This window comes from Lampris incognitus, chromosome 1 (assembly GCF_029633865.1).
Source record: "Lampris incognitus isolate fLamInc1 chromosome 1, fLamInc1.hap2, whole genome shotgun sequence".
NCBI classification, from domain to species: domain Eukaryota; kingdom Metazoa; phylum Chordata; class Actinopteri; order Lampriformes; family Lampridae; genus Lampris; species Lampris incognitus.
The window spans coordinates 148695088-148720342 of NC_079211.1; the positions used below are offsets into that span (position 1 = coordinate 148695088).

The 25255-nt window shown below is 46.1% G+C and overlaps 1 protein-coding gene across 1 annotated transcript; it reads left to right on the top strand.

The window, feature by feature from the left end:
• Window positions 1-654: 654 nt before the first annotated feature.
• paip1 (poly(A) binding protein interacting protein 1) lies at window positions 655-19171 on the top strand. The gene is made up of 11 exons (XM_056284187.1): window positions 655-1353; window positions 8813-8955; window positions 9139-9336; window positions 9503-9615; window positions 9747-9858; window positions 10486-10611; window positions 10733-10839; window positions 13335-13452; window positions 14254-14308; window positions 16347-16425; window positions 17857-19171. The coding sequence occupies exons 1-11, from the start codon at window positions 1158-1160 to the stop codon at window positions 17942-17944; spliced, it is 1335 nt and encodes a 444-aa protein (XP_056140162.1). The 5' UTR covers window positions 655-1157; the 3' UTR covers window positions 17945-19171.
• The last annotated feature ends 6084 nt before the right edge of the window (window positions 19172-25255 follow it).

The following is a 25255-nucleotide window of genomic DNA, read 5'->3' on the forward strand; positions in this document are numbered from 1 at the left end:
ATTGTGATTTGTCATCCAATGCATTCCACGGACTTGTGAATGTTTGAACTTCCTCCAAGACACTGGTATGGAGAAAAACAGCAATAACGAAAAAAGAAAAAAAAGGAGGGGGAGCAGTAATCTTTTATCAAAGTGGGTCTCCACATTTCTGGAACGGGAATGGTCTTTGACATAATGTGATCCAGCTTTGGGAAACAAGTGGAAAAAGGCTGGGGGCTAAAAACAACTAATGAATACTTACGCTGAGAGGTCTGGTGCAACACACATGTTTGTAGTGGGCAGCTACTGAGTGAAAAGGGAGAGACTAGCTTTTCTGAGGCATCCCACAGGCTGTGATCCTGCCCGGCGATGCATGTGCACCACTGTGCTGTGCGAAACCTGTCCCTGCTTTCATGGTTGTGGTTTTCAGGTCATACTGGACAAAGTTGTGTATCTTTATCTAAGTATCAGACCACCGGGTCTTTTGGGGGTTACATGGCGAGAGTCTCCTCTCTTAACGGTTTACGTCCTATACGTTTTAGAGAGGTTTATATCTCTTTTTCAGGTTTTGAGTTCCACTCCCCGCCGCTAGAGGTCGACAGCCCGTAGAGTGAAGGGTGGCAGCAAATATGTAAAAAAAAAAATCCGGTCACAACTCCGGAGCAGTTAGCAGTAATGCGCCGAGCGCTCTCAGAGCCAAGCGGGAGAAGAAAAGAAGAGGAAAATGTTTCAGTGTCTCCGGACAGCCAAGTTGTTTTACAGAATTTGAGCTCGTAACACTTTTATTTCATTTTATTCGAGAACGCGGAGAAAAACGACCCGATCCCTACTCCGTACCGGGCGGCGACGTCAAGGCGCCATTTTGCCGTTCGCAGACCGCCGCTAAAAAAAAAAGGCAAGAAGAAGAAGAAGAAAAGGAAGTGAAGAAGACGACGAAGAAGAAGCTGAACTGTTGTTAAAGGAAGTGGCCATTATTAGGACGAACAACAAAAAAGGAAAAGAGAAAGAAAAGTTGTGCGCGCCTCGACCGCGGTCAACGTCAACATGAGAGACGCGTCGGCGCCGTTTTAACCAGATCGACGGCTCCGCAGAACAAACCCGAATCCGGCGAGGTCCAACGGCGCTCTTAGGCACAGCCGAACCCTATGCCTCTCTGAGCCGCGACGGAACGAGCGGACATGAGCGAGCACTTCGACCGAGCTCCGGGCGCCGGGAGAGCCCGTGTGCAGCCGGCGAGCCCCGGCCTGTTCGGCGCCGGGGACGCAGACGCCAGCGGCCGGCTGTTCAGCGAGAGAGAGCCGCTGAGGCAGCCGAGGACATCGCCGCCTTTAGCCGACAGCATTAGCTCTGTTAACGACCTGGTCGTCGGAGGAGGTAGGTGCCGAAGGAAACCCACCCGCTCTTCACTCGGGTTCAATTCGTGGGGGGTTGGGGGGGGGGTCGTTAAACGTTTTATTAGACATTTTGAGGACGGCGGAGACGGGCGGCTTGTGGCAAACCCGCCATCCACCGTGACGTGTGACCGCGCAGCAAGTTAAAGGACAAAATCTGCCTTTCGGGGTAAACGCGTCAAACCCGGTGTGCCTACGTCATAGGGGGGGAGGGGGCTTTTTTGATTTCTTTATTAACGACAGAAATCTCGTGTAAACAGGCGTTATTGATACGGAGCGAACGACATCAGAGCATGGAGACACGCTGAGTGAACACATTAAAACAAAGAACAACATTTTTGCAGCTTTCTCATGTTTAGAGGTGAAAGTGGTTTTAATGTATCGTTTGGTTTCATTTCCAAAAACGATGTGGCTAAATTTTGATTTGTGACTATATTATACTTTGCCAAAATAATAAACAGTGACTATATATATATAATTCTTTAAGTTATTATTATTATTGTAGAAACCACACAGGACCTTTTCCCAATAAAGAGGAAAGTCTGAGTCAACGTTGTCAGCAATAGACCACGGTGTCTTTCCAAAACGTGGTGGTGCAGGGACATTGCCAGAACAGGTGCAGCATTGTCTCTGGGTACATTTCACACAGTGACGTTAACACAACACATATCTTTCTTAAACTTAATGTGAGAAAGACACACATAAGTTTAAGAGAGACACAAATGTCTTTCTTAAACTTAATGTAAAAAAATGTGCTGGTGTCATCCTCTGCTGACAGTGTGCTGTATCTGAAGGACCACGGTGACACCAAGAATTGAGTTTGTAACGGTACACTGGCGGCGTGTCACATTTTGAAGAAAGTGTTTTGACTTTGGTGGATTTTTAAAAAAAATTGACCTGAGCAACTTCAACATTTCCCATGGACTCAGTCGGGCAGTGCTAGTCTCAGGTTTGCAAGATTGAAATCATCTGGTAACACCTATGTATGTGTTCTGAAAGAACCGTTTCTCTTTTGGTTAGGAGATATTTGTATCGCATATTCCAGATACTTTTCCAGTATCAACAAATCTAGACCAATGGGACACAACAGAAAGGGTACTAGTAATATATTTTAGAAACAGTTATTAGGGTTGCATTACGCTGTAACGTGCACGGGTAAGTAACAGGTCGGACCCTTGTGTCGCGGTGCGGGAGACACGTGGTCTATGGCGGCGGTTCCCGGGCTGCCCCCCCCCCCCTGCAGCCAGCTAGGAGGGCCGCCCGGCGCTGCTGCTAACGCTCTGGATATAGCCTAGCTAACGCTTCGATAGGTTTTGCCGCTTGACCCAAAAGCCAAACTCATTTTGCTTGACCGGTCAACGGGACGGTTCTGTGTGACATGACGGGATCTGCTCCGATCTAATGCGTCATTTCTCGCCCCACGTGGACAGACGACACATCCACGTGTTCGTCTGCCCGGCGCGGGCCGAGTCGTCAAAATGAACATTCTGCCTCATAGCGGGTGGGCTGTGCTGGTGGCTAAATAATGCGTAATTAATGGGGACAATATGAATGACATTATCTAAAATGTGAACATGTTAAGTTTCATTTTTTTGGTCAGGCACGAATCGGCGGACTAGAATCCCAATTTTCGTCAGGCACCAAATTAGAAGGTTAGAATCTCATTGCACCAATTGCGGCATCCATTTGTCTCGAGCAGCGATGGGGGCAAAAAAAGAAGAAGAGAGCAAATGGGGAAAATGACAAAAAGGAAGTTTTTATGCGCATGCTCAGCGATCCAGGTGAGAAAGTCGCAGGAAGGCGAGTCAGTTCTTCTGGACACGTTTATTGAGAGAAACATGACGTCACTCATCCGAGTGACCTCTCAGTCTCAACTGACTGCGGGTACCCTCCCAGCCTGATGAAGCATAACGACCGAAAACAACCATCGGTTTCATATGCAAATTAAAACCAGAGTTACGGTGACGGTGTGTACTATCCACAGAGGATTTGGGAATGTTTGTAGTCACAATTGTCACGGTATTTTGCATATGAAACTGGTCGTTGGTTTGGGTCGTTATGCCACTGTGTTGTTTATAAGGGTGGGGATCAGGGGCGGATCTACAGGGTGGCAAGGGGTGGCAGCTGCCACCTCTGAGACACAGTCTTGCCACCCCTGTTGCCACCCCATTTATAAATCAAGATAATATGTTTTTAAAGTATATTTTATGTACATGCATGGTGAAGGTCAATGAGACCCGCACCAAACTCATCTCAAACAGAAGTCGCCGATTTAGAATCCCCCTCCCCCTCACAGGCGCGGATCTACAGGGTAGCAAGGGATGGCAGCTGCCACCTCTGGGACACAGTCTTGCCACCCCAGGAAAAAATCTCTAGATCCACTACTGGTGGGGATACCTACCTGCAGTCAGGTGAGCCTGAAGAGGTCACTGAGATGAGTGGCGATGAAGAGTTTCTCTCAGGAAACGTGTCCAGATTAACTGATGCAACTTTCTGTGACTAGATAAGGACGTATTAACAATAAAAGGATCAGTCTTGGAAGTAAAGTTAAGAAAAGGGAAACTTAACCCTGCTGTCAAGAGCTGTGCCATTTTAACTTTTTAAATAAGATGACTTAGTGGAACATAGTATAGCTATGAAATTAGCAAAAGTGTCTTAGTTTTCTGTTATTAGTCATTCAGAAGAAAGTGTGTGCAAATATATTAGACCCAGTAACACTGAGCTGAATGAGTTTAGTTAAAGAAACAAGCATTGCTCACTGTCAACAAAATTATTTACCTGACTAGCATTACTTGTGCTTATCAAAATTTCAGGATAATGACCTGTTTCAAGAAAAAATGGAACAACTTGAAAAAACAAAGTAGGCTACTATGGTTATTGCAAATTGGCATTTCCCAGTTTTAAGCATACGCCATCATGCAGGGTGTCTATCAAACCTCAGGTAGCAGGAATCAGTTCAGTACCATTAGCAAAGCCTCGTCCACCGATTAAAATATGCCGTCTTCCCTTGTTCACGTGCCTTTGCCACCAGTGGCCTGAGCTGCATCCTTCTCTTTCTGACTGACTGGGGTAAATCTTTGGCAAAGCACAGCTTTTTGTCATGGAGGAATTTTTTTTTTTTTTTTTGCTTCTTTCCAAACTGCACCCAGTAGATTCGTGAGGCGAATTGGAAAATAATCCCTTGAGGCTTCGAATAATCTTTTCTTGGTTGGCCAGGTGATGCACTTTATCAATGACATCAGGAAACTTGGCCTTGTGCTCAGGTAGGATGGACTGGCAGATCTGTATAACCTCTCTGCAGACATTCTGGTCCTTACATTCAGCTACTCCGTAGAGTCACAGGTTCCATCCTCATGAATAGTTCTCAACCTCAGTTAAAGGTTCCACCAGATTTGCTTTCTTCTCAGCCATGCAGACTTGTTCTTCGACGTGTGTCATTTTCACTTTTACATCTCGAATCTCAGCACAGACAAAGTCTACTGCAGGGGTGGGCAATCTTACCCAGAAAGGGCCAGTGTGGGTGAAGGTTTTTGTTCCAACCAAGCAGTTACACACCTGATCCCACTAATCAACCAATAGAGTCTTTGCTAAGGAACTTGATTAGGAGACACAGGTGTGTAATTGCTTGGTTCAAACAAAAACTTTCACCCACACTGGCCCTTTCTGGGTAAGATTGCCCACCCCTGCTAGACCTTCGATCTTCATTGTGTTGTCGGATATCAAATCAATTTTATTTGTGTAGCCCAATATCACAAATTACAAATTTGCCTCAGTGGGCTTAAGGGCAACACAACATCCTGTCCTTAGACCCTCTCATCGGATAAGGAACAACTCCCTAAAAAAAACCCTTTAACAGGGAGAAAAAATAGGAAGAAACCTCAGGGAGAGCAACAGAGGAGGGATCGCTCTCCCAAGACGGACAGCGTGCAATGGATGTTGTGTTCATGCAATCAACATAATACATTGAAAGAGGATAACAGAATTATAATGGCCATCAAATTTATGAAGAACATGATGCACAGGATATGAACCTCTCTACGTTCTTTTCCAGAGCATCGATCCTGGTATTAAACATCACTTAGATTTTCTGCACAATGTCTGCGCTGTCTACGTCTAAAGTGCATGGCATCTTGCTTTTCTTCGATGCTGGGGGTTTGGGTGGTGTTCTAGGTAAGGGGGGAAACTGTGCACCCATGATAGATAACACTGGTTGTTCTTTCATGCAGTAGTCGTGCATGTTGTTCCCAGGCAGATTCTCCAGTGCTGACTCCATGCTGTTGTAGCTAACAGTGCTGTTAGCTTAAGCCTGTTTTATCAGGTAAGTGTATAAACTTAAAGATACCAACAATTTGAGGTCACTCACACATCAACACAAAACACAGTACCGCTCTAAGATGTGTTGTGAAATATAAGGCATAATAGTTATGTTCCACTTATTTTATAAAGTTTAAGGTGACCAGCTCCCAAAAACCTGTGCACTCACATAGCCATCTTGGCTCCAACTCCCACGTCATATGGGGGCATCAGAGATGCCCAGACCAAGGGCGTCTGGGTAGCGTAGCAGTCTATGCCGTTGCCTACCAACAAGGGGGTCGGCAGTTTGAATCCCCGTGTTACCTCCGGCTTGGTCGGGCGTCCCTACAGACACAATTGGCCATGTCTGTGGGTGGCAAGCTGGATGTGGGTATGTGTCATGGTCACTGCACTAGCGCCTCCTCTGGTCGGTTGGGGCGCCTCCTTGGTGGGGGGGGGTGGGGGGGGGCTGGGGGGAATAGCGTGATCCTCCCACGTGCCACATCCTCCTGGATAAACTCCTCACTGTTAGGTGAAAAGAATCGGCTGGCGACTCCACATGTATGGGAGGAGGCATGTGGTAGTCTGCAGCCGTCCCCGGATCAGCAGAGGGGGTGGAGCAGAGACCAGGATGGCTCGGAAGAGTGGGGTAATTGTCCGGATACAACTGGGGAGAAAAGGGGGGGGGGTGTCTAAAAATAAATAAATAAAATGCCCAGACCAGTGTGACATAGGCAACACGTGGTGCTATCACGCAATCAGCTTGCTCGGCCCAGGGGTGATAAAAGATTGACTCGGGACAATTTAATATGATGTTGGGATGTTCATATGACGAATGAACAAACCAACCAAAATACAAATAATTAACGTAATTCTGATGATGAGTTGCGTCTTGCTCACCAGTATTGTCCAGTCAGATGGTAGGGATAAAAAGTTAATATCGTGTCCTGGTGGGCACCCCGGCGGCTCACCTGGTAGAGTGCATACCACATAAAGCTGAGTCCTTACTGCAGTGGCATGGGTTCGAATCCGGCCCGGGCCCTTTGCTGCATGTCATCCCCTCTCTCTCCCCTGCCTTCTGTGTCTCTTTCTCTACTGCCGCCGGCCAATAAAGACGGAAAATGCCGAATTTTTATTTTTATTTTTTTTGTGTCCTGCAGATCTGCTAACATTTTGCCCCAGCGCAAACCCTCTTTCAGCATTAAAAAGCACCTGCTGAGATCCAGTGTAGGGACGCAGTTGGTATGTTGTCCAAGTGAGAGGAGATGGTAGGTGGGTAGAACGTTTACGCGTCAGCCACATTGTATATGAAAGGTTAACTCCTTTATAACCGGAGTTACCCTTTCATATCGCAAAATATTGGGGGAGATTATGGAATTAAACACTATACAAATTTATCAAGGCCGTTTGTGAAAAAGATTTTTGTGATCACGTGTGTTATTTAAATCATGTGAAAAGCATGTTTTAACTCATTGCACCTCTGACACGACTACTTTTGTTGTAGCTTGGAGAAGGCACCGTAGGATACAGAGAGAGAGTTTCTTTTTTCAACACTTATTTACAACGTTAGATGAAAATGTGACCGTATCACCTGCTAAATCACATTATTCTTAATTTGCTGGAGGAAATCAAAAGAAGATCTGGAACCACAAACCAGGAGTCATGCCCTCCCAGTGAATTAACAAAACTCCTTGCCACTCTTCATTTTATTTACCTCTGGTCCTTTCCAGTGCATGGTGGCATTTGTGGCTGCACTGTCACAGTCAGCATTATCCCCCATGCTGTCGCAAGTCCTTAATGCAAAAACGCAAAGAGTGCAGAATCATATGCAGTTCTCAGTGCAGTCAAACAGGGTATACTGGGAGGAGGATGCTGAATATGGAGCTGCCAGGGAAGAGGAAAAGATGAAGGCCAAAGAGGAGGTTTATGGATGTGGTGAGGGAGGACATGCAGGTGACTGGTGTGACAGAGAAAGATGTAGAAGACAGGAAGAGATGGAAATGCATGATCCACCGTGGCGACCCCTAACGGGAGCAGCCGACAGTAGTAGTAGTGGTAGTAGAAGTAGTAGTGGTAGCAGTAGTGCAGTCAAACAGGTTTCATAATATAGCAGAGTTCCCAGATGTATTAGGAGCAATTGAAGGGTCACGTGCAAAGCGTGTTTGTAGCACCGGTCACATTTACATTAACGAGGCTGCTTCAGCATTAATTAATCTGCCCATTTTTAGTAGTTATCCCTGCAAAATTGGCCACCCCCATTACAGCTACCGTACACACTACAGGATAATTGGCCTATTTGTGGCCCGATTCCCCCCCCCCCCCTTTTGAGACTTGGGGTGGCGGTCCTGATTTGAAGCTGCCCAGAACCGATTATCCTGCGGTATGAGGTATTTATAGAGTCAGTATTTAGCCTCCTGGGGCCGCTCCTGATAATATCAAACATGTTTGTTACTCACAACTGGAAATGCTGTTGTGTGAGGGGAACAGAAACCCACAACAGCCAATGAGAGTGACGCTGACTCAGAACTCCAAGCAACAAATCAATCCATTTTTTTTTTTTGCTGCAGAAAAATACACACAAGAAGCTTGACACGTCGTGTCTGACTGTTCCGACTGCTCTTAAGTCACATTTGCATTCATGAGTTTCTGTGAGTCTTTGCCCCCCCCTCCTTTTTTTTTTTTAATGGTGGTCAGTATCCAAAGTGTTGCACTACCGCTAATTGCTGGTTTAAGATGAAACGGTTCTGAGAAGTGAGACTGTGATGGATAGTTAACAGGCTCAGTAGGGGCTAGTTTCCCGGACGGAGATTAAGTTCAACTGGATTAAACTGGAGTTCGAACGGAGATTCTTCACACAAGTCATTCAGTCTGGGTATAGACTTAATCTGTGTCCGGGAAACCGGCCCCAAGTGTGTAATGCTTGGCCTGATCATTCAGTGTGTGCGTTCTAATGACTGAGACAAAAAAAAAAAGAAAAGTGAAATATGTCCTTGTGTGTGCCGTCTCCCACGTTTTCCATACCAGTTAGGATCTGAAAAGTCCTTGAGTGTGCTCGCCGCCTTAATGAAGTAAACATTTCCCTTTCAGGGCCTGGTAGAGAATCACACAGTGGACAAAGGTTAAGAACATTTTTCTTTCCCTTTTTTCAGACACTAGAAGACAGACTAAACCCCAACAAATTGCATGCGGCAACAGCGCTGCTGTACCGAAAGGGTGTAATGTGGAGACCCTGGCCAAGTCGTCTACACTTTCAGCCAACGCTCCAGAATTTGTCCCCTCGGGAATTTACGTGGTATGAGGGACCCCTTTAGAACATCACTGGCTTTGTCCAACCACACACCACTGGTGGGGCAGGGGGGGTTCTCTGTCACCTCTTTGGAAATTCGTGTATTTTGCCTTGCCATGTTGAACTGTCTAGAATCTTCCCATATCTTTCCAATTCCTGTTTCTTGAACATCACCTTCTTGACTTGCAGGACCCGACATTCTACGACGGCAGTGAAAACTATTACGGTGAGGAAACACTGGCTGACTTGGTCGCAGACTTCCTTTACCAACTGAGCTCCTCACCGGGCTCCTTTGATTCAGATGTTGAACACATTAGCTACACGCTCAATTCCTGGGTAACTACCGAAGCCCTGCTGCAAGAGCTGGTTGAGCTGATCTTCACACAGGTACGGAGGGCCACACCCCTGTTTTCCACTTTGCACATTATGTAGAAACTTCTGTAAACATGGCACACGGCCAAACGTTTGACATTCCTGTTCCTATAGACCAGATTGTCCATCAGCGTCTGTGCAAAATATACCAGTTGATCTGAGTTTCTGTTTTTCTTTGCAGTCCACTGCTATTCCCAACTTCTCTTACACGGGTGCCAGACTCTGTAACTACCTGTCTCATCATCTTACCATCTGTCCAACGAGGGGCAACTTCCGTCAGCTGCTCCTGGAAAGGTGATTTCTTCCATCAGATGTCACATAGTTAGAGTTTTGTACATGTTGCTAATCGTTTTTGCAAGCTATTTTTTTTTAGGTTATCCCATTATTATTATTATTACTATTATTATTATTTTTGTGTCTTGCAGGTGTCAGACGGAGTTTAAGAAGAAGGATGCAGCTGTGACAGGAGATCAGGAAACTCAGAAGTCATTTCACTCGTTTGTGCTCTTCCTGGGAGAACTCTATCTTAACCTGGAGGCAAGGAACCCCTCTGCTTTACTTTGTCTGTTCTGCTATACTTGGTTGTCTGTCGTCTAGTGAAAACTATTGTCCTGTGTGAAGCCATTTAGTTTTTACTCCTGCTGGCCTTCATTCATTGTCCAAATCGCTGAGGCTGAATTTTAACATTTTCTTTTTTTTTTATAAATTTATTTCTGATTTTTCCCTTTTTTCTCCCAATTTAGTGGCCAATTGATCCCTATTTTAATTCAAACACCCACCCTCGTATTGCATGCGTTCGCCAACTGCATCTCTCTGGCCGGCAGTCTCGAAGGAAAGCGCCTCCCCACTTTCGTGACAAGGCGAATCCAAGCCGAACCACTGTTTTTCCGACACACACAGAGACGCATTCACATGACGAACACAAGCCGACTCCGCCCCCCTCCCGAAGACAGCGTTGCCAATGATTGCTGCTTCACCGAGTCCGTCCATAGTCGGATCTGACGAGACCGGGGCGCGAACCCCAGTCCCCAGTGGGCAACTGCATCGACACCAAGCCGATGCTTAGACCGCTACACCACCGCGGACGGTCGAATTTTAACATTTTCAGTGTGAAAGCAGTTTTGTGCGTTTGAGAGGAGACAGAGATGTTTTCCATTTGTCCAGGTGAAAAGAGGGAAAAGGCCCCCGACACGAGCTGACATCCTCCTAGGAGCACTGAAAGACCTGTTGAACTGTCTCCTCTCCCACCCAGTGGATGCAAACCTCATCTGTGCAGTAAAACTTCTGAAGGTTATGACATTTTCCGGGATTATGCTTACAGCCTACATTTGACTAGTGCTCCCAACTTGCTTTAATGTTGTTGTTGTTGTTTTTTCAGTTAAACAATGAAAATTCGTTCTTGTCTTTGCAGTTGACAGGCTGTGTCCTGGAGGACACATGGAAAGAAAGTGGTAAATCAGATATGAAAGAGCTGATTCAGAGAATAGAAAACGTTGTGCTGGATGCCTCCTGCAGCAGGTGCGTGTGCATCTACGGCCCTTTTGCTCACGCTACGGGCTGGATTCTGATTTATTTATTTTTGTCAAGTTATTGAAATGTGAATAACACGAAGCCTAGAGAGGTTTACGTGCAGCAACAGGTGGATTCATTGCATGCGAGTTTCAAGAATAAGTCTGACAAATATTAGAAGTTAGTTCAAGCTACAGGGCTGGGTATTGCCGCCAATTTCCCGATTTGGTTCCGATTCGCAGCGTCCCAAATTGATTCACTTCGCTATTGCTTCAGTTCAGGATATTTCAGCTATAATGCCAGTTTTGCTGGGATAAGAAAGAGATTCTCGGAGAACTAACGTTGTAAATTGTACAAGGAACCCTCTCACCTGGTGCATTATTAAAGATATTAATGTGTACATTCAGAATTGACCCCAAAGCATTTTCTGATAAACAAACATTAAAATATCGATTCAGGGATTAAATTAATCGATAATCAGATTGTTATGATGATTGATTTGAATCAGGAAAACGATTAATTTAACTCAGCCCTATCAAAATATATATAGGTCCTGGGTGTCTGGGTAGCGTAGCGGTCTGTTTCGTTGCCTACCGATACGGGGATCGCTGGTTTGAATCCCCGTGTTACCTCCGGCTTGATTGGTTGTCCCTACTGTGTCTGCATGTGGGAAGCTGGATGTGTCGCTGCACTAGCACCTCCTCTGGTTGGTCAGGGTGCCTGTTCAGGGGGGAGGGGGATCAGGGGGGAATAGCGTGATCCTCCCACGTGCTACGTCCCGCTGGTGAAGCTTCTCATTGTCAGGTGAAAAGAAGCGGCTGGCGACTCCATGTGTATCGGAGGAGGCATGTGGTAGTCTCCAGCCCTCCCCGGATCGGCAGAGGGGGTAGAGCAGCAACCGGGGCATATCGGAAGAGGGGTAATTGGCCGGGTACAATGGGGGAAGGGGGGGGGATATATATGTATATTTCTAGGTCCATCACTAGGTATTGAAAATATTTGGAGTTGAACTACGAAGCCTGCAGCATTGCAGTAAAATCTTGGGTTTTTGTTTTTCTACACCCACTGTTAAGTTCAATTATTTTCATAACATGATGTGACAATTACGTGTCCCATTTGTTAATCTACATCATGTTGAACACCAGCCAGAATCTTTTGAATTCATCCCTGAGCTCAGAGTTACAGTCCTGAAGATTTACATCCAAACAAAATTCTTCTTTTGTAACTACTTTTCTGGCTTTTTAACACAGTAACTGATATATGGAAACTGAAATCCAGATTTTGTAGTTGTTCCTTGTAATGGTTACTGACGAGGAGGACTTTTCCAGGGAGATTGATCAAGTGCATGGTGTTTTGCCGAAGAAGGCAGAGGTAGCTGCGAGGTTGAAGTAGCAGTAAGTAGTGGTGGCCAGCAGGTTGATGTAGTAAGTAAAACTTCATTCATAAAGTGCCTTTCAGAACTGAAGTTACAAAGTGATTCACAGGGAGAGAGCCAAAGGACAAGAATAGAACAGTCATTTAATTAAAAGCTGCAGTGAAAAGATTATTCAACACATCATTTAACCACTGGATGGCGTCCAGGTAGCAGTCTATTCCGTTGCCTACCAACACGGGGATCTCTGGTTCGAATTCCCGTGTTACCTCCGGCTTGGTCGGGCGTCCCTACAGACACAATTGGCCGTGTCTGCGGGTGGGAAGCCAGAAGTGGGCATGTGTCCTGGTCACTTCACTAGCGCCTCCTCTGGTAAGTCGGGGCGCCTCTTCAGGGGGGAGGGGGAACTGGGGGGAATAGCGTGATCCACCCACGCACTACGTCCCCCTGGTGAAACTCCTCACTGTCAGGTGAAAAGAAGCAGCTGGTGACTCCACATGTATCGGAGGAGACGTGGTTGTCTGCAGCCCTCCCCAGATTGGCAGAGGGGGTGGGGCAGCGACCGGGGCAGCTCGGAAGAGTGGAGTAATTGGCTGGATACAATTGGGGAGAAAAGGGGGGAGGAAATAAAAAAAAAATGTTTTTTTTTAAAAACGATGCCAGTGGAGGTAGCCGTTCTTGTGTAAAGGGGCAGCTTGTTGCAGAGTTCAGGGGTCACAGCAGAGAATGCAGATACCATAGATTTCAATGTGGTCCTTGGGACGGACGGCAAGACACCCTTGATCAGAGCACACGAGGTCTTGCTGGATGTATCTGGGAGGTATGACAGAACAAGGTGGTAGAAGACCTTCACCAATGGATAGTACAACATCGACAAGTAAAACTCAGGTTCAAGCACGTTTTTTTAGTTTGGGGGGGGGGTGCTGACACAACAACACCTGATGGGTCTGTGGTTAGGATGGACCTCTGGGATTTGATGTGGTCAGATTCCTGTTCAGTTACAAGCATCACCACAGGTGTGATCCTCAAGAGTGTAGCTGTAAGGTGTGACAAGAAATGGAAGTGGAATATGTGGAGCGTGTGTGTGAACCGTGTGTATGAGGTCACAGCAGGACTGAATGTCGCCCCTCAGGGATGTAAAGCAGATGCTATTAAAACTCGTGGAGTTGAGATCCAGCAACTGGGGCCGGGTCCATGCTGCCGCTGCAACCAGTAACGCCACGCCAGACAACGACCCCAACTATTTCATGGTGAGTTGTGACGCGCACTGTGCTCCACCTTTTTTTTACCACTGTGGTGCAACTTGAGACACTCTATAGCACTGCTCTATAGCATTGTGCTTGTTTAACGTCATCACAGTTTGAATTTTATTTTATTTTACAAACTGTTAAAATACATGCTGAAATAACTGTTGTCTTTTTGCTAATATATAAATATATATATAAAGGGAAGTAAGTGTGGCATTGTTGATCTTGACACCCTGGGCAAGAATGCTACAGTACACAACCACAGTCATCATTTTCCTTGAAAAAGAAATATACATAGAGCGTTGACACAAATGTGCCATGGCATTGTACAGAACCTGTGCTGCAAGTGGTTATAATGGTTTTTGTTTCATGGTTGTCATTGGGCGGCACGGTGGCGCAGTGGTTAGCACGGTCGCCTCACAGCAAGAAGGTCCTGGGTTCGAGTCCCGGGGTAGTCCAACCTTGGGGGTCACCCCAGGCCGTCCTCTGTGTGGAGTTTGCATGTTCTCCCCGTGTCTGCGTGGGTTTCCTCCAGGGGCTCCGGTTTCCTCCCACAGTCCAAAGACATATATAGGTCAGGTGACTCAGCTGTACTAAATTGCCCCTAGGTACGAATGTGTGTGTGTGTGTGTGTGTATGTCGGCCCTGGGTGATGGCCTGGTGGCCTGTCCAGGGTGTCTCCCCGCCTGCCGCCCAATGACTGCTGGGGTAGGCTCCAGCATCTCCGCGACCCTGAGAGCAGGATAAGCGGTTGACATAATGGAATGGTTGTCGTTGAAGTTTTCTTGTTTTTCCTTTCCTCAGAATGAGCCCACGTTCTACACGGTGGACGGGACTCCCTTCACGGCAGCAGATCCAGGTGATCGTATTCGAACACATTCAAAATATCTTAAATAGTTCTCTAACTGGGGCAACGGACCAGTTTCATGGGTACCCTGCATACTAAAAGTGTAAACACTCATGTTACTGTATGGCACTCTGGGTAAAAGTGTCAACCAAGTGACACGTTGTGACCGCATGACACATCGTGAGGGTTTTGCAGTGGTTCCAATACGTACGGTTCGGCTTGCTGTACTCCTATTTTTACCTTCAGCGTGCTCCACTTGTCCTATGATTATCATTTGCCACTGCAACCACATAGTTGTCCCGTGGGGATATCAGAGTGTCATCTGATCTGATCACAATTTATGATTTATTCAGTGGAGGGAACGGTGGTCGGGGTAAATACATTTGCATCACCTTCAGCCATCCTTCGGTAACATTTTATTTTTCTGTGAAATCAGAGAAATCCCTGTTTCCTGGCTCTTCTGTTAGGTGATGTCTAGGGCTGCACTGTACTGGGAAAAACTCGCATTGCGGGTTTTTTTTCTTTCTGCGATTATATATTGTGATATGAAAAAATGCAGGAATTTTCACCAGATGACTTGAATATCTGAGTTTGGAAAGAAATAATCATTCTAGAATGATTGGGGTGACTTTGTAGGGGAGTGCATCTGCATAGAACATAGAAATAACTACAAGAGTGCAGATCCCCACCAGTTATATCTCCCCTTCTCCGCTGCTTGGACTTAGAGAAAAAAAACCAAAACAGCTGAGGTGTTGCAATATGCAACACTCAAGCTAAAAAAAAAATCTCTGTAAGGCATCCAGGTGGCGTGGTGGTCTATTCCGATGCCTACCAACCACCGATTCGAATCCCTGTGTTACCTCTGGCTTGGTCGGGTGTCCCTACAGACACACTTGGCCGTGTTTGGGGGTGGGAAGCCGGATGTGGGTATGTGTCCTGGTCGCTGCACTAACGCCTCCTCTGGTTGGTTGGGGTGCCTGTTCGGGGGGGGGGGACTAGGGGGAATAGTGTGATCCTCCTACGCGCTACATCCCCCTGGCGAAACTCCTCACTGTCAGGTGAAAAGAAGCGGCTGGTGACTCCACATGGGAGGAGACATGTGATAGTCTGCAGCCCTCCCCGGATCAGCAGAGGGGGTGGAGCAGCGACCGAGACAGCTCAGAAGAGTGGGTTAGTTGGGGAGAAAAAGGGAGAACCCCCCCCCCCCAAAAGAAAAGAATGATTGCGATTGGTGGTTCTGTGTGCGTGCAGAGCCTGCATGCATGTCACTCACTAGCAACAAACTCCATGGCCACAGGAAGCCTTAAATCGGAGTAAACTATGTTCTATCAGACAGACTTGTCTTGTAGATTAGTCATGGAAAATGAGAACTATCTGAGTTTTCCTTTCTTATCAAGGGGCAAAAAGTTATCGCGTGAGGTGTTTGAGTTGATTTGCCTTACTTCACATCGCACATGCTCGTGTCACGATGACGACACTGAAACGCTATATCGTGCGGCCCTACTGGTATCTATTAGCATACTGCTTATGAGTGGTGGGGGTAAAGGAGGCAAATAGGCAGTAACTTTGCAATACAAGTGAAGGGAGACTCGTAAACAATCATATTCCCGTAGAATGAAGTTTTCATCAGTTACACATGCTGATGCACCGCTAAAACGAGACCCAGACATGCGAGCGTCAGCGGAGGTGAGTGAGGTTTCATGGTGTCGAGGGGGGGGGGGGGGCACGGTCAGTAGTCTGATGATGTTCACACTGTTGTCGTTCAGAAATAAAAAGATGGGTGTAGATTCCTTTTTGTGATATACCTCTACATAATCAGTCTGTAAATTTAACATGAATATAAAATGATTGACTCGTTGCATGCTAACCCTAACCCAGTTATTTGAGTCATCGTACTGTTTTTCCATATCGCCTTCAGTGGCACTGGTAGCTCACCGTAGCCTTTTCCAAAGAACAAGTACAAAACTACAGCTCATACCAGTAAAAGTTGCCCAACCCCTTGTCACATTTCACTCATACAAATGCATTTTTGGTCACCTTTCCCTTGCAGAATATTCTGAGAAATACCAAGAAATCCTGGACAGAGAGGATTATTTCCCCGATTTTTACGAGGAAAATGGGAACGACTCGTGAGTACACGTTGTGAATATGTAGAGATAGTGATGAGTTGGGATAATACTGGTCTGTGGCCAGTACAATGGCCTCCCTCATTGCTGGGTTTTCAAAAAAAATTCCCTGATGGTTCTGGAAAGCCTCTCTGCAGAGACAGGCAGGTAATGCCTTCTGGGTCATCGGGGTCAGCTATATGAATGCCATTACTGTACACTGGGTAGTACCAAAACAAGCGAAACAGTTATTTTTAATCCATGGGCTTTCCGTACATCATCTCCTGGAGAGCCATGTGAATGCTATCACAATTATTTTTCTGGAGGAATTGTTGTATACAGTCTGTCTTTTATGATGGGGCTCATAAAATGCCTTAAACATGGTTGTGGAATATCCTTTAGTCAGAATGAAATGGGCTGATAATGAAGCTAATGACATGTATTATGCCATAATCGACTAACCATCAGGCGGCCACATGTCATGTAGACTGCAACATCATTGCCTGGAAAAACGCACAACTTCCATTAAAACAAGATGACGAGAACGTTCATGCCAGAAAATGCACCACTGCAGGTGCACTGTAAGGGAGGAAACCGCCGACGTCGTGGTTTGATTTTTGACCATTGGTGTTGAGGGGAAACAGTTAAGAATTTCGGCTTCATCTCTTGGACGATACTCCATTAGCAGCCATAATACCGAGCATTCTTCTGCGCGTCGCCGACATGGTGCGGAAAAGTGTCTGCCAGTGACATCACCGGTGAACAATCCACGAGACTGCAAACTTAGTTGCTGGTTTTCCAGTAGGCTGCGTTGTGCAAGAAGATGCAGATAAGCTAATTGCTATTCGCATTTTCTTTTGCAGTGCGTGTTATCGACAAGCCAGGAAGTAAGATTTCAGATTCGCCCGGTGCTTTTCTGTGTTTCCGAGACAGGCAGTAGACCGACCGCTCGGTATTACTGCTGTTAAATGGAGTATCGTCCCACCACGCCGGCCCGCATGTAAAGACGAGGCTCAACACTGTGACTGTGTCCAAGCTCTGTGATCCTGCTCGCACATCTTTGGTCATGTGACCGGACAGTATCTTCATACAGGTCATGTGACCATGTCTCTCATAACGGTCATTGACCCATGGGCCCCTCTGAGCCCTGTGGATGTGATTGTCTGGCCCACAATGCATCAGGGGAAACCAGGGGCTTAGATTTAGTTTAGTCAGCAAACGGGCGTGAATGTGGGCTTAGCTCGCTCTCGCTGCCCGCTCAACTCAACGTTACGTGTGGGTTTGTGTCCGTCTGTTTGTGTGCCTCTGCGTAGGAAACATAAACACACAGCAGTGCTGAAGCAGTGTTTCTTCCCCTCATTCTTGAGTTACACCAACCAGCCGCATGCATTTGTCTCCAAAGGTGTGGAAACAAAGTGAGAAATCCGAAGGCTCCTTGTTGTTTTGTGTTAACAGGTTCTTCTTGGAAGAAGAGATGGACCCCGAGATCGAAGAAGCGTTTGAGGATTTCTGCTTGGAGGCGGAGAAAAAACGAGGACAATGACAGAAGTGAGAGTATAGCTAGACAACTCAGTGTTTGTTTGCCATCTGGGAAAGTCTAGGAAAACTACCGTTGAATAGATACATGCTTGGTTTTCCAGTAAGCATTTTGGCAAAAAAAAAAGAAAAGAAAATGTGAATAGTTTGCACTTCCTGGCACCTCAGTTCCAATTTTTTTCTGGTTGTGCTGAATAGAAAACGGAGGACAATCATCTGGGTAATCTTTCTCGACGTTGAGCTATTTTAGACATTTCTGTCTTAAGAAAGGTTTTATTTTTGTTCAGGATTGGTTTCACTTCCCCTCGGGGAACACTTCCTTCCTTCACTCTGCAACACAAGGCCGCGAGGGGAAACTGTGTGCTGTGGATATTTAAGTACTCTTCTGTGAATTGCTGTAACGAACAGTAACGAATGTGTGCATCATTTGCTTTAATACTAACTGGCTTTGTTTACTGTTATCAGTTTTTTAAAAAGCAAAAATCTCTTTTAGACACAGGACGGCACCACGGCGGCGTGGCGAGGGACACAGATTCAGACCGCATGGGGATAAGAACGCTTTTTAAACGCGAGAGGAGGTTTCTCGTATCGACACGAGTGGTGTATAAGATACTGCACTGATACTGTGTACTGTGTACCGTGTACTTATACTGTGAAAGTCAGGTCTCCAGGATTCTGAATTTGTGTCTGATTGTTTTGCTGGTGTTCAACCCTGAGGTTATAAATTCACTTGACATCCGTCATCTGGCTCCAGTTCATTCAACATTCGGTCAGACGCCCTATAAAAAGCTATGCAGTTTAGAAGCTGGTTTGTAGAACTATGAAAACCCAATACTTAAATTCAGCCACAAGCAGACCAGTAAATACAGGCTCATCCTACAGTATAGGTTTTCTCTTCTTTTCTTTTTTTTTGTCCTTCCTTTGTGGGTTCACATCGATAAAAAACACACATCATGACATTTCTTACATGACGAGCGTGTTGGAGAGCGTATTAAACAATTCCGGGAAGGTTAAAGAATCATTTTGTCTCTTGAATGTAGCTTTAAATACCCTCCTGTCTTGCCATTTTTGTAACCATCACGAAGACGCGCAGAACAGCAACAGGAGCCAATTTTTATCTCTGGACTCAAAGACTGTTTACCAGCCATATATGGACCCACAAAAAGGAATGTTGTTTTATAGTTTGTAAATATTATTTATAGTATTATTTGCCTGCAAATAAATTCTTTATAATGTGACGGTTATTTTGCCTGGGCTTTTTTGCAAATCTTGTTTGCAAGTGAAGGTTTGTTGGCGAGATGGAAGCCAAGTGAGCATCCGAGAGCTTTGATGGGTTTCGTTTGGCTCGGTCAGTTATCGGTAGCCAAAGTGGACGACGGGGGAATTGATTTTTTTTTCCCTTATTGATCAAAATGTTATTGATGGAAATATCCATACATCCGTTATCCAAGCCACATATCCCAATTGGGGTTGCGGGATGCTGGAGCCTATCCCAGCAGTCATTGGGCGGCTTGGGTTTCCTCTGGGTGCTCTGGTTTCCTCCCAAAGTCCAAAGACATGTAGGTCAGGTGAATCGGCCGTACTAAACTGCCCCTAGGTGTGAATGTGTCGGCTCTGTGATGGACTGATGGCAATATGATTGATCAAAATGATCCGGGCCCATGTGATGAACTTAGGTTTATCACATCAAACTGTTAAGTAATGAAAAGTATGAAATCAAACCAAAACTAGTTTTCGAATAATACTCTCAAATATGTCATACCTCGTTTTGCGAAGTATTTTAGGTCATAGATTATCAATAATTTTAAACAACAGAATAGTGTCATGATATGGCGTTATGTGACTATGATCCATATACATCCATCCATCCATTATCCAAACCGCTTATCCTGCTCTCAGGGTCGTGGGGATGCTGGAGCCTATCCTAGCAGTCACCGGGCGGCAGGCGGGGAGACACCCTGGACAGGCCGTCACAGGTCCACCAGTCCATCACAGGGCCACCAATCTATCACAGGTCCACCAGTCCATCACAGGGCCACATACAATACCGAGATAAATAATATTGAATTACTGACCCTGATAACGTCTCATGTTTGTGTTGAGAAATTAAACTTGACTAACTCCGCCATCTTCAGGGGTCTTGCTGTATGTGCAACACTACAGTAAAACAAATGCCCAGTTCAGCTTTGTCATCAGAAAACACAGAACACACAAGCTACAATACCTCCCATTAAAAGTGAAAAGAAAACGTTGTTAGAAAGTGCAGGTATCCCGGTGTCTCCCCAGGGCTGACTAGGATTGGCCAGCAGCGTGATCATGGCGTTCTGAGACTCATGCAGTGGACAGATAAATTTGTATGTCAGGTTTCTCAGTAGGGCCTGGAGAGTGTTCAGTCCTGCATTACAGAACAAGTCAGTTGCGCTACCCCACCTGGGTCTTTTAGTGTCCACATACAGTCAGAGATCAGAATCTAACACTTTGTCGTTTCCCCCAACCCACACAGCAGTGCAACACAAAGACAACTACAAGAACACAACTAACACATATATCTAAACTAAAATAAATAATAATAAAAAATCACTGTCCAGGAGAACTAACGACAGTCAGGATGACTGTCAGAACTGCCGGTCTGCATGGGCTAGCAGTTAGCTTAGCCTGCCCCGCCTCCGCGCCTCGTCAGACCGTACTCGGTGTTACCTCTTCGGGCGGCAGCTCCAGACAACGTCGTGGTCCCTGGGCCCACAGGATACAACACACCAGGCTCTTCCAGCCGATCCAGCGCCAGCTCTCCCAGCCGTCAAACGAAGACAAACTTAGACGTGGACAAAGACAAGACACCTTCGACACACCTCCCCGCACTCAAAACGACGACACTAAAAACACAGTCAAGGCCAGGCGAGGTCGCCGCTAGACCGCCCTCGGTGTTACCGGAACTGCCGGTCTGCATGGGCTAGCAGTTAGCTTAGCCTGCCCCGCTTCCGCGTCCTGTCAGAACGCCCTTGGCGTTGCCTCTTCGGGTACAGCTCCAGCCAGGGCCGTGGTCCCTGGGCCCACAGGGTACAACAGACCAGGCTCTTCCAGCCGTCAAACGAAGACAAACTTAAGACGCAGACGTGGACAAAGACACTGCATGGACGGTGCTGGGTGAGGCCGCCGCAAACGTGAATTCGCGTCGCCATCTTCCCACACCACCGGAAGCCTGTGTATGCTTGCCTTTTTAAACTTGACCCACAAGGGGGCAGTAAAGAGGAACGCAATTCGCTCTAAATAGACTATCTTAACATGGTCTGAACACGGAGAATTTTCTTGCCAACATGTACATGTCAGCTTGAGCATTTCACATGTGGTTGCCACCTATACACATCGTCGTCATCAGACCTGATCAGCAATGAAGTGCCCCAGATATTTTGTTTTATCACAAACACAGCAGCACTTGCCCTGACATAAAAATCTGGAAAGTTGAGGTCCTCATCCCCTTTTGTTCTCCATATCATGACAGCACACTTTCATAGCATTGTATTGCACATCATGTTTAACCCCATAACCAGAGCATATAGTTCAGCAGCTGTTGAAACCAGCACTGCCAGGAGAAAGAACAGCCAGGTCGTCAGCATACATACGATGGTTTATTAGGGTGTTACTAACCATACAGACAGTTTTGCAGCCTCTTAGTTGGTCAAATAAATCATTCATGTACACGTTAAAGAGTTCTGGTGAAAGTAGCCCCCCCTGCCGTACTCCATGACCAACACCAGTGGAGCGGAGATTCTATTGATCCATTTGATCTGCTTACGCTGGTTGGCATACCAGTATGCCACGAGTCTGATCATGCTGTCAGGCACAGCCCTTTTACTCAGTTTCAGAAACAACTTTTGGTGATTAACTCGGTTAAAATCCTTAGAGCCATCCGTAAATCTGATTAGAACAGAGGAGTTTTGCCCGCTATACATTTCAGCTACTTCTTTCAAGGCATAGATAATCAGCACCATGTTTAGCCTTGAAACCAAACTGGCTTTCTGTGGTACCAATATATTTACATATAAACGATCTAATAGAATCCTTTCCAGGATTTTGGATACCACACTGGCTTGTGCAGCTGACAAATAATTATCTAGGCTCCCAGCCTTGTCAGCTTTGTCCTTGATGACAGGCACAAGAGTAGCAGGCAACAGAGTCTAGCAACAGTCAATGAATCATGAAGCCAGTAAAACAAATGGCCAGAGCAACAACATTTAGGCTTGCAAACTTAAGGTGCTCTGCAGTGATGTGACCTGAGCCACTTGCTTTACTGACAGATTGCTTGATAAACGTCATTGGTTTTGATTCCCAATGTGTCACTGTTGCGAGGCACTTGTGACCTCTGATGACTAGTAGTTCTCCTGATTTCCGACGTTAAATGCACTTATTGTAAGTCGCTTTGGATAAACGCGTCGGCTAAAGGACTGTAATGTAATGTCACTGTTGGCAATATTGCCCGCTTTCTAGGGGTCACTTTTAACACCGTTAAATAAAGCAGAATAATGTTGCCCCCACAACTGGGCTATATTATCGGCTCCAGAAACTCCCTCCATAGTGCATGGTAGCCATGTATTGCCCCTGTTCAGAGCTCTCAGCTCCTTCCAAAAGTCAATATCATTGTTACAAAGCAGCTTTTCATCCATAGAGTCTGCTCTCACAACTTGTTTGTGTTTGCAAACATAATGAACTGCATATTTATACCTCGCATTGGTGAGCTTGTTGTAATCCAGGACAGGCCCCTGTCTGGGCCTACCTACCAGGACCCAAGCCTTAAAGGCCTCTTTAGCTTCTGCACGATGTGCAGCCACACATACTTATTCCAACCCGGCTTGATCTTGTGTGCCTTATCTGAGTAAGTAAAGTGTGATCTACTGGCCTCATACACAACTCCCACAATACAGCCATACATAGCACAGAGGTCCTTACGGTGGGAAATGCCATTACAATTTACAGCAGAACACATGATTGCACCTTTGGGTAAATATGCATCACTCAAGAGGACATCAGTTTTCCCATAGTATGACAAGACAGCCTCACTTGTGAGCTTAACCCAATCCGGTTTAGCCTTGCAGGTAAGCGCAATATGAGATTATCATCACAGAACTGTAGGATGTCTTTAGCAAACAGTGAACAGCTATCTGAAAAGTTATCATTGATATCACCAACCACATAAACAGTCGTGGATGATTATCATGACTAAAGGAATTTAAGCAAGCCTATTCAAGTACTCTCCCTCATTCTGTTGACACTCATAAGAGCTCATAGTGCTCCACTTGATTTATAGATTCACTTTAGACCACACAAAGGCCTTTCCATTTGGCAAGTTATAGCTGTTTTTGATCAAATCCCAGGTTAGGGTTAATCTATAGCTGTAAGTTATCACAAGCAAACCAACTTTTAAGTCATTGCAGTCTGTTCACACAAGGCTGTGTTGCCAAATATGGTGAAATCCGCAGATGACGCCACAGTAATTGGACCGATAAATGACAAAAATGAAGACGCCTATAGGAAGGAGGTGAGGGACCTATCCATATGGTGTCAAGATAACAACCCCTCTCCCTAAATGTTGAGAAAAAGGAGATAACTGATGATTTTTGGAAGTCTAAACAGTTCAGACACCAGTTTACGTCTGTGATGTCCCTGTGTAGTTTGGGAAGATCTTCAGATCTTTAGGCATTATTCAGATTTCGGACTCCCTCTCCTGGTCTCCAAACACCGGCTGTGTCGTTAAGAAAGCACAACAGAGACTATACTTTCTGAAACAATTTAGAATGTCCACAAAAACCCTGGTCAGTTTCTATCAGACCACCATAGAGGGCCTCCTTACTGGGAGCATACTGTGTGGTTTGGCAACCTGAATGAACAGGACCGCAAACGACTGAGAAGGATAGTAAAAGCGGCTCCAGACGTAATAGCAACAGCCCTGCCACAGCTTCATGGACATTTACACCACCTGTTGCAGAAGGAAGGCTGTAAGCACGATGGAGGACGGCATCCACCCAGCACATGGTCTGTTCTCCTCCTTCCCTCAGCACAACGCTTACAGAGCATCAGAGCTCCAACCAGCCGCCTCAAAGACAGTTTTTACCCCCAGGGGGTCGGAATAATGAGCAGTAGGCTCCTCACATAACGTCAGTGATTTATTATTTTGCAGGATTTCTGCTTTCCTATTCATTGTTTTTGTTATATTGTTTTGTTTCGCGGTGGCGCAGTGGGTAGCGCGGTCGCCTCACAGCAAGAAGGTCGTGGGTTCGAGCCCCGGGGTAGTCCATCCTTGGGGGTCGTCCCGGGTCGTCCTCTGTGTGGAGTTTGCATGTTCTCCACGTGTCTGCGTGGGTTTCCTCCCACAGTCCAAAGACATGGAGGTCAGGTGGATCAGCTGTACTAAACTGTCCCTAGGTGTGAATGTGTGTGTGTGTGTGTGTGTGTGTGTGTGTGTGTGTGTGTGTGTGTGTGTGTGTGTGTGTGTGTGTGTGTGTGTGTGTGATGGCCTGGCGGCCTGTCCAGGGTGTCTCCCCGCCTGCCGCCCAGTGACTGCTGGGATAGGCTCCAGCATCCCTGCGACCCTGAGAGCAGGATAAGTGGTTCGGATGATAGATGGATGGATGGATGGATGGATGGATGGATGGATGGATGGATAGATGGATGGATGGATGGATGGATGGATGGATGGATGGATGGATGGATAGTTTTAAGGGCTGAGAAAACCAGGGCACATGCATTTCATGGCAATGGAAGGTACGTGGTACTTTTATATTAATATGACAATAAAGTGGAACTTGAACTTGCCCAAATGAAAACTGAACAGTGTATAAGTGCATTTGAAATTTGGTTTGCAATAACTCAAAAGCGCTTAAGATTTTCACACAACTACACAGAGTGTTTTACTGTCTGATCTACTGAGGCGGTTCAAACGGAGTCGGTGCTGATTTTAATGTTGGCCTATAGCCCCCCCAAGTGACCTTTTTGGGTAAAGTTGGTAAAACTTTACTACTATTACTACTACTACTACAGCTGCTCCCGTTAGGGGGCGCCACAGCGCATCATCCGTTTCCATCTCTTCCTGTCTTCTGCATCTTCCTCTGTCACACCAGCCACCTGCATGTCCTCCCTCACCACATCCATAAATCTCCTCTTTGGCCTTCCTCTTCTCCTCTTCCCTGGCAGCTCCATATTCAGCATCCTTCTCCCAGTATACCCAGCATCTCTCCTCCACACATGTCCAAACCATCTTGCCTCTCTTGCTTGTTCTCTTCCCAGACAGCAGAATTGCTGTGGCCCAGACTCGTCATGTGCCACA

Coding starts and splice junctions, on each gene's coding strand:
- paip1 (XM_056284187.1), top strand. CDS start 1,158: ATGAGCGAGCACTTCGACCGAGCTCCGGGCGCCGGGAGAGCCCGTGTG. Junction 9,859..10,485: donor AACTCTATCTTAACCTGGAG/GCAAGGAACCCC, acceptor CCATTTGTCCAG/GTGAAAAGAGGGAAAAGGCC. Junction 14,309..16,346: donor CTTCACGGCAGCAGATCCAG/GTGATCGTATTC, acceptor TTTCCCTTGCAG/AATATTCTGAGAAATACCAA.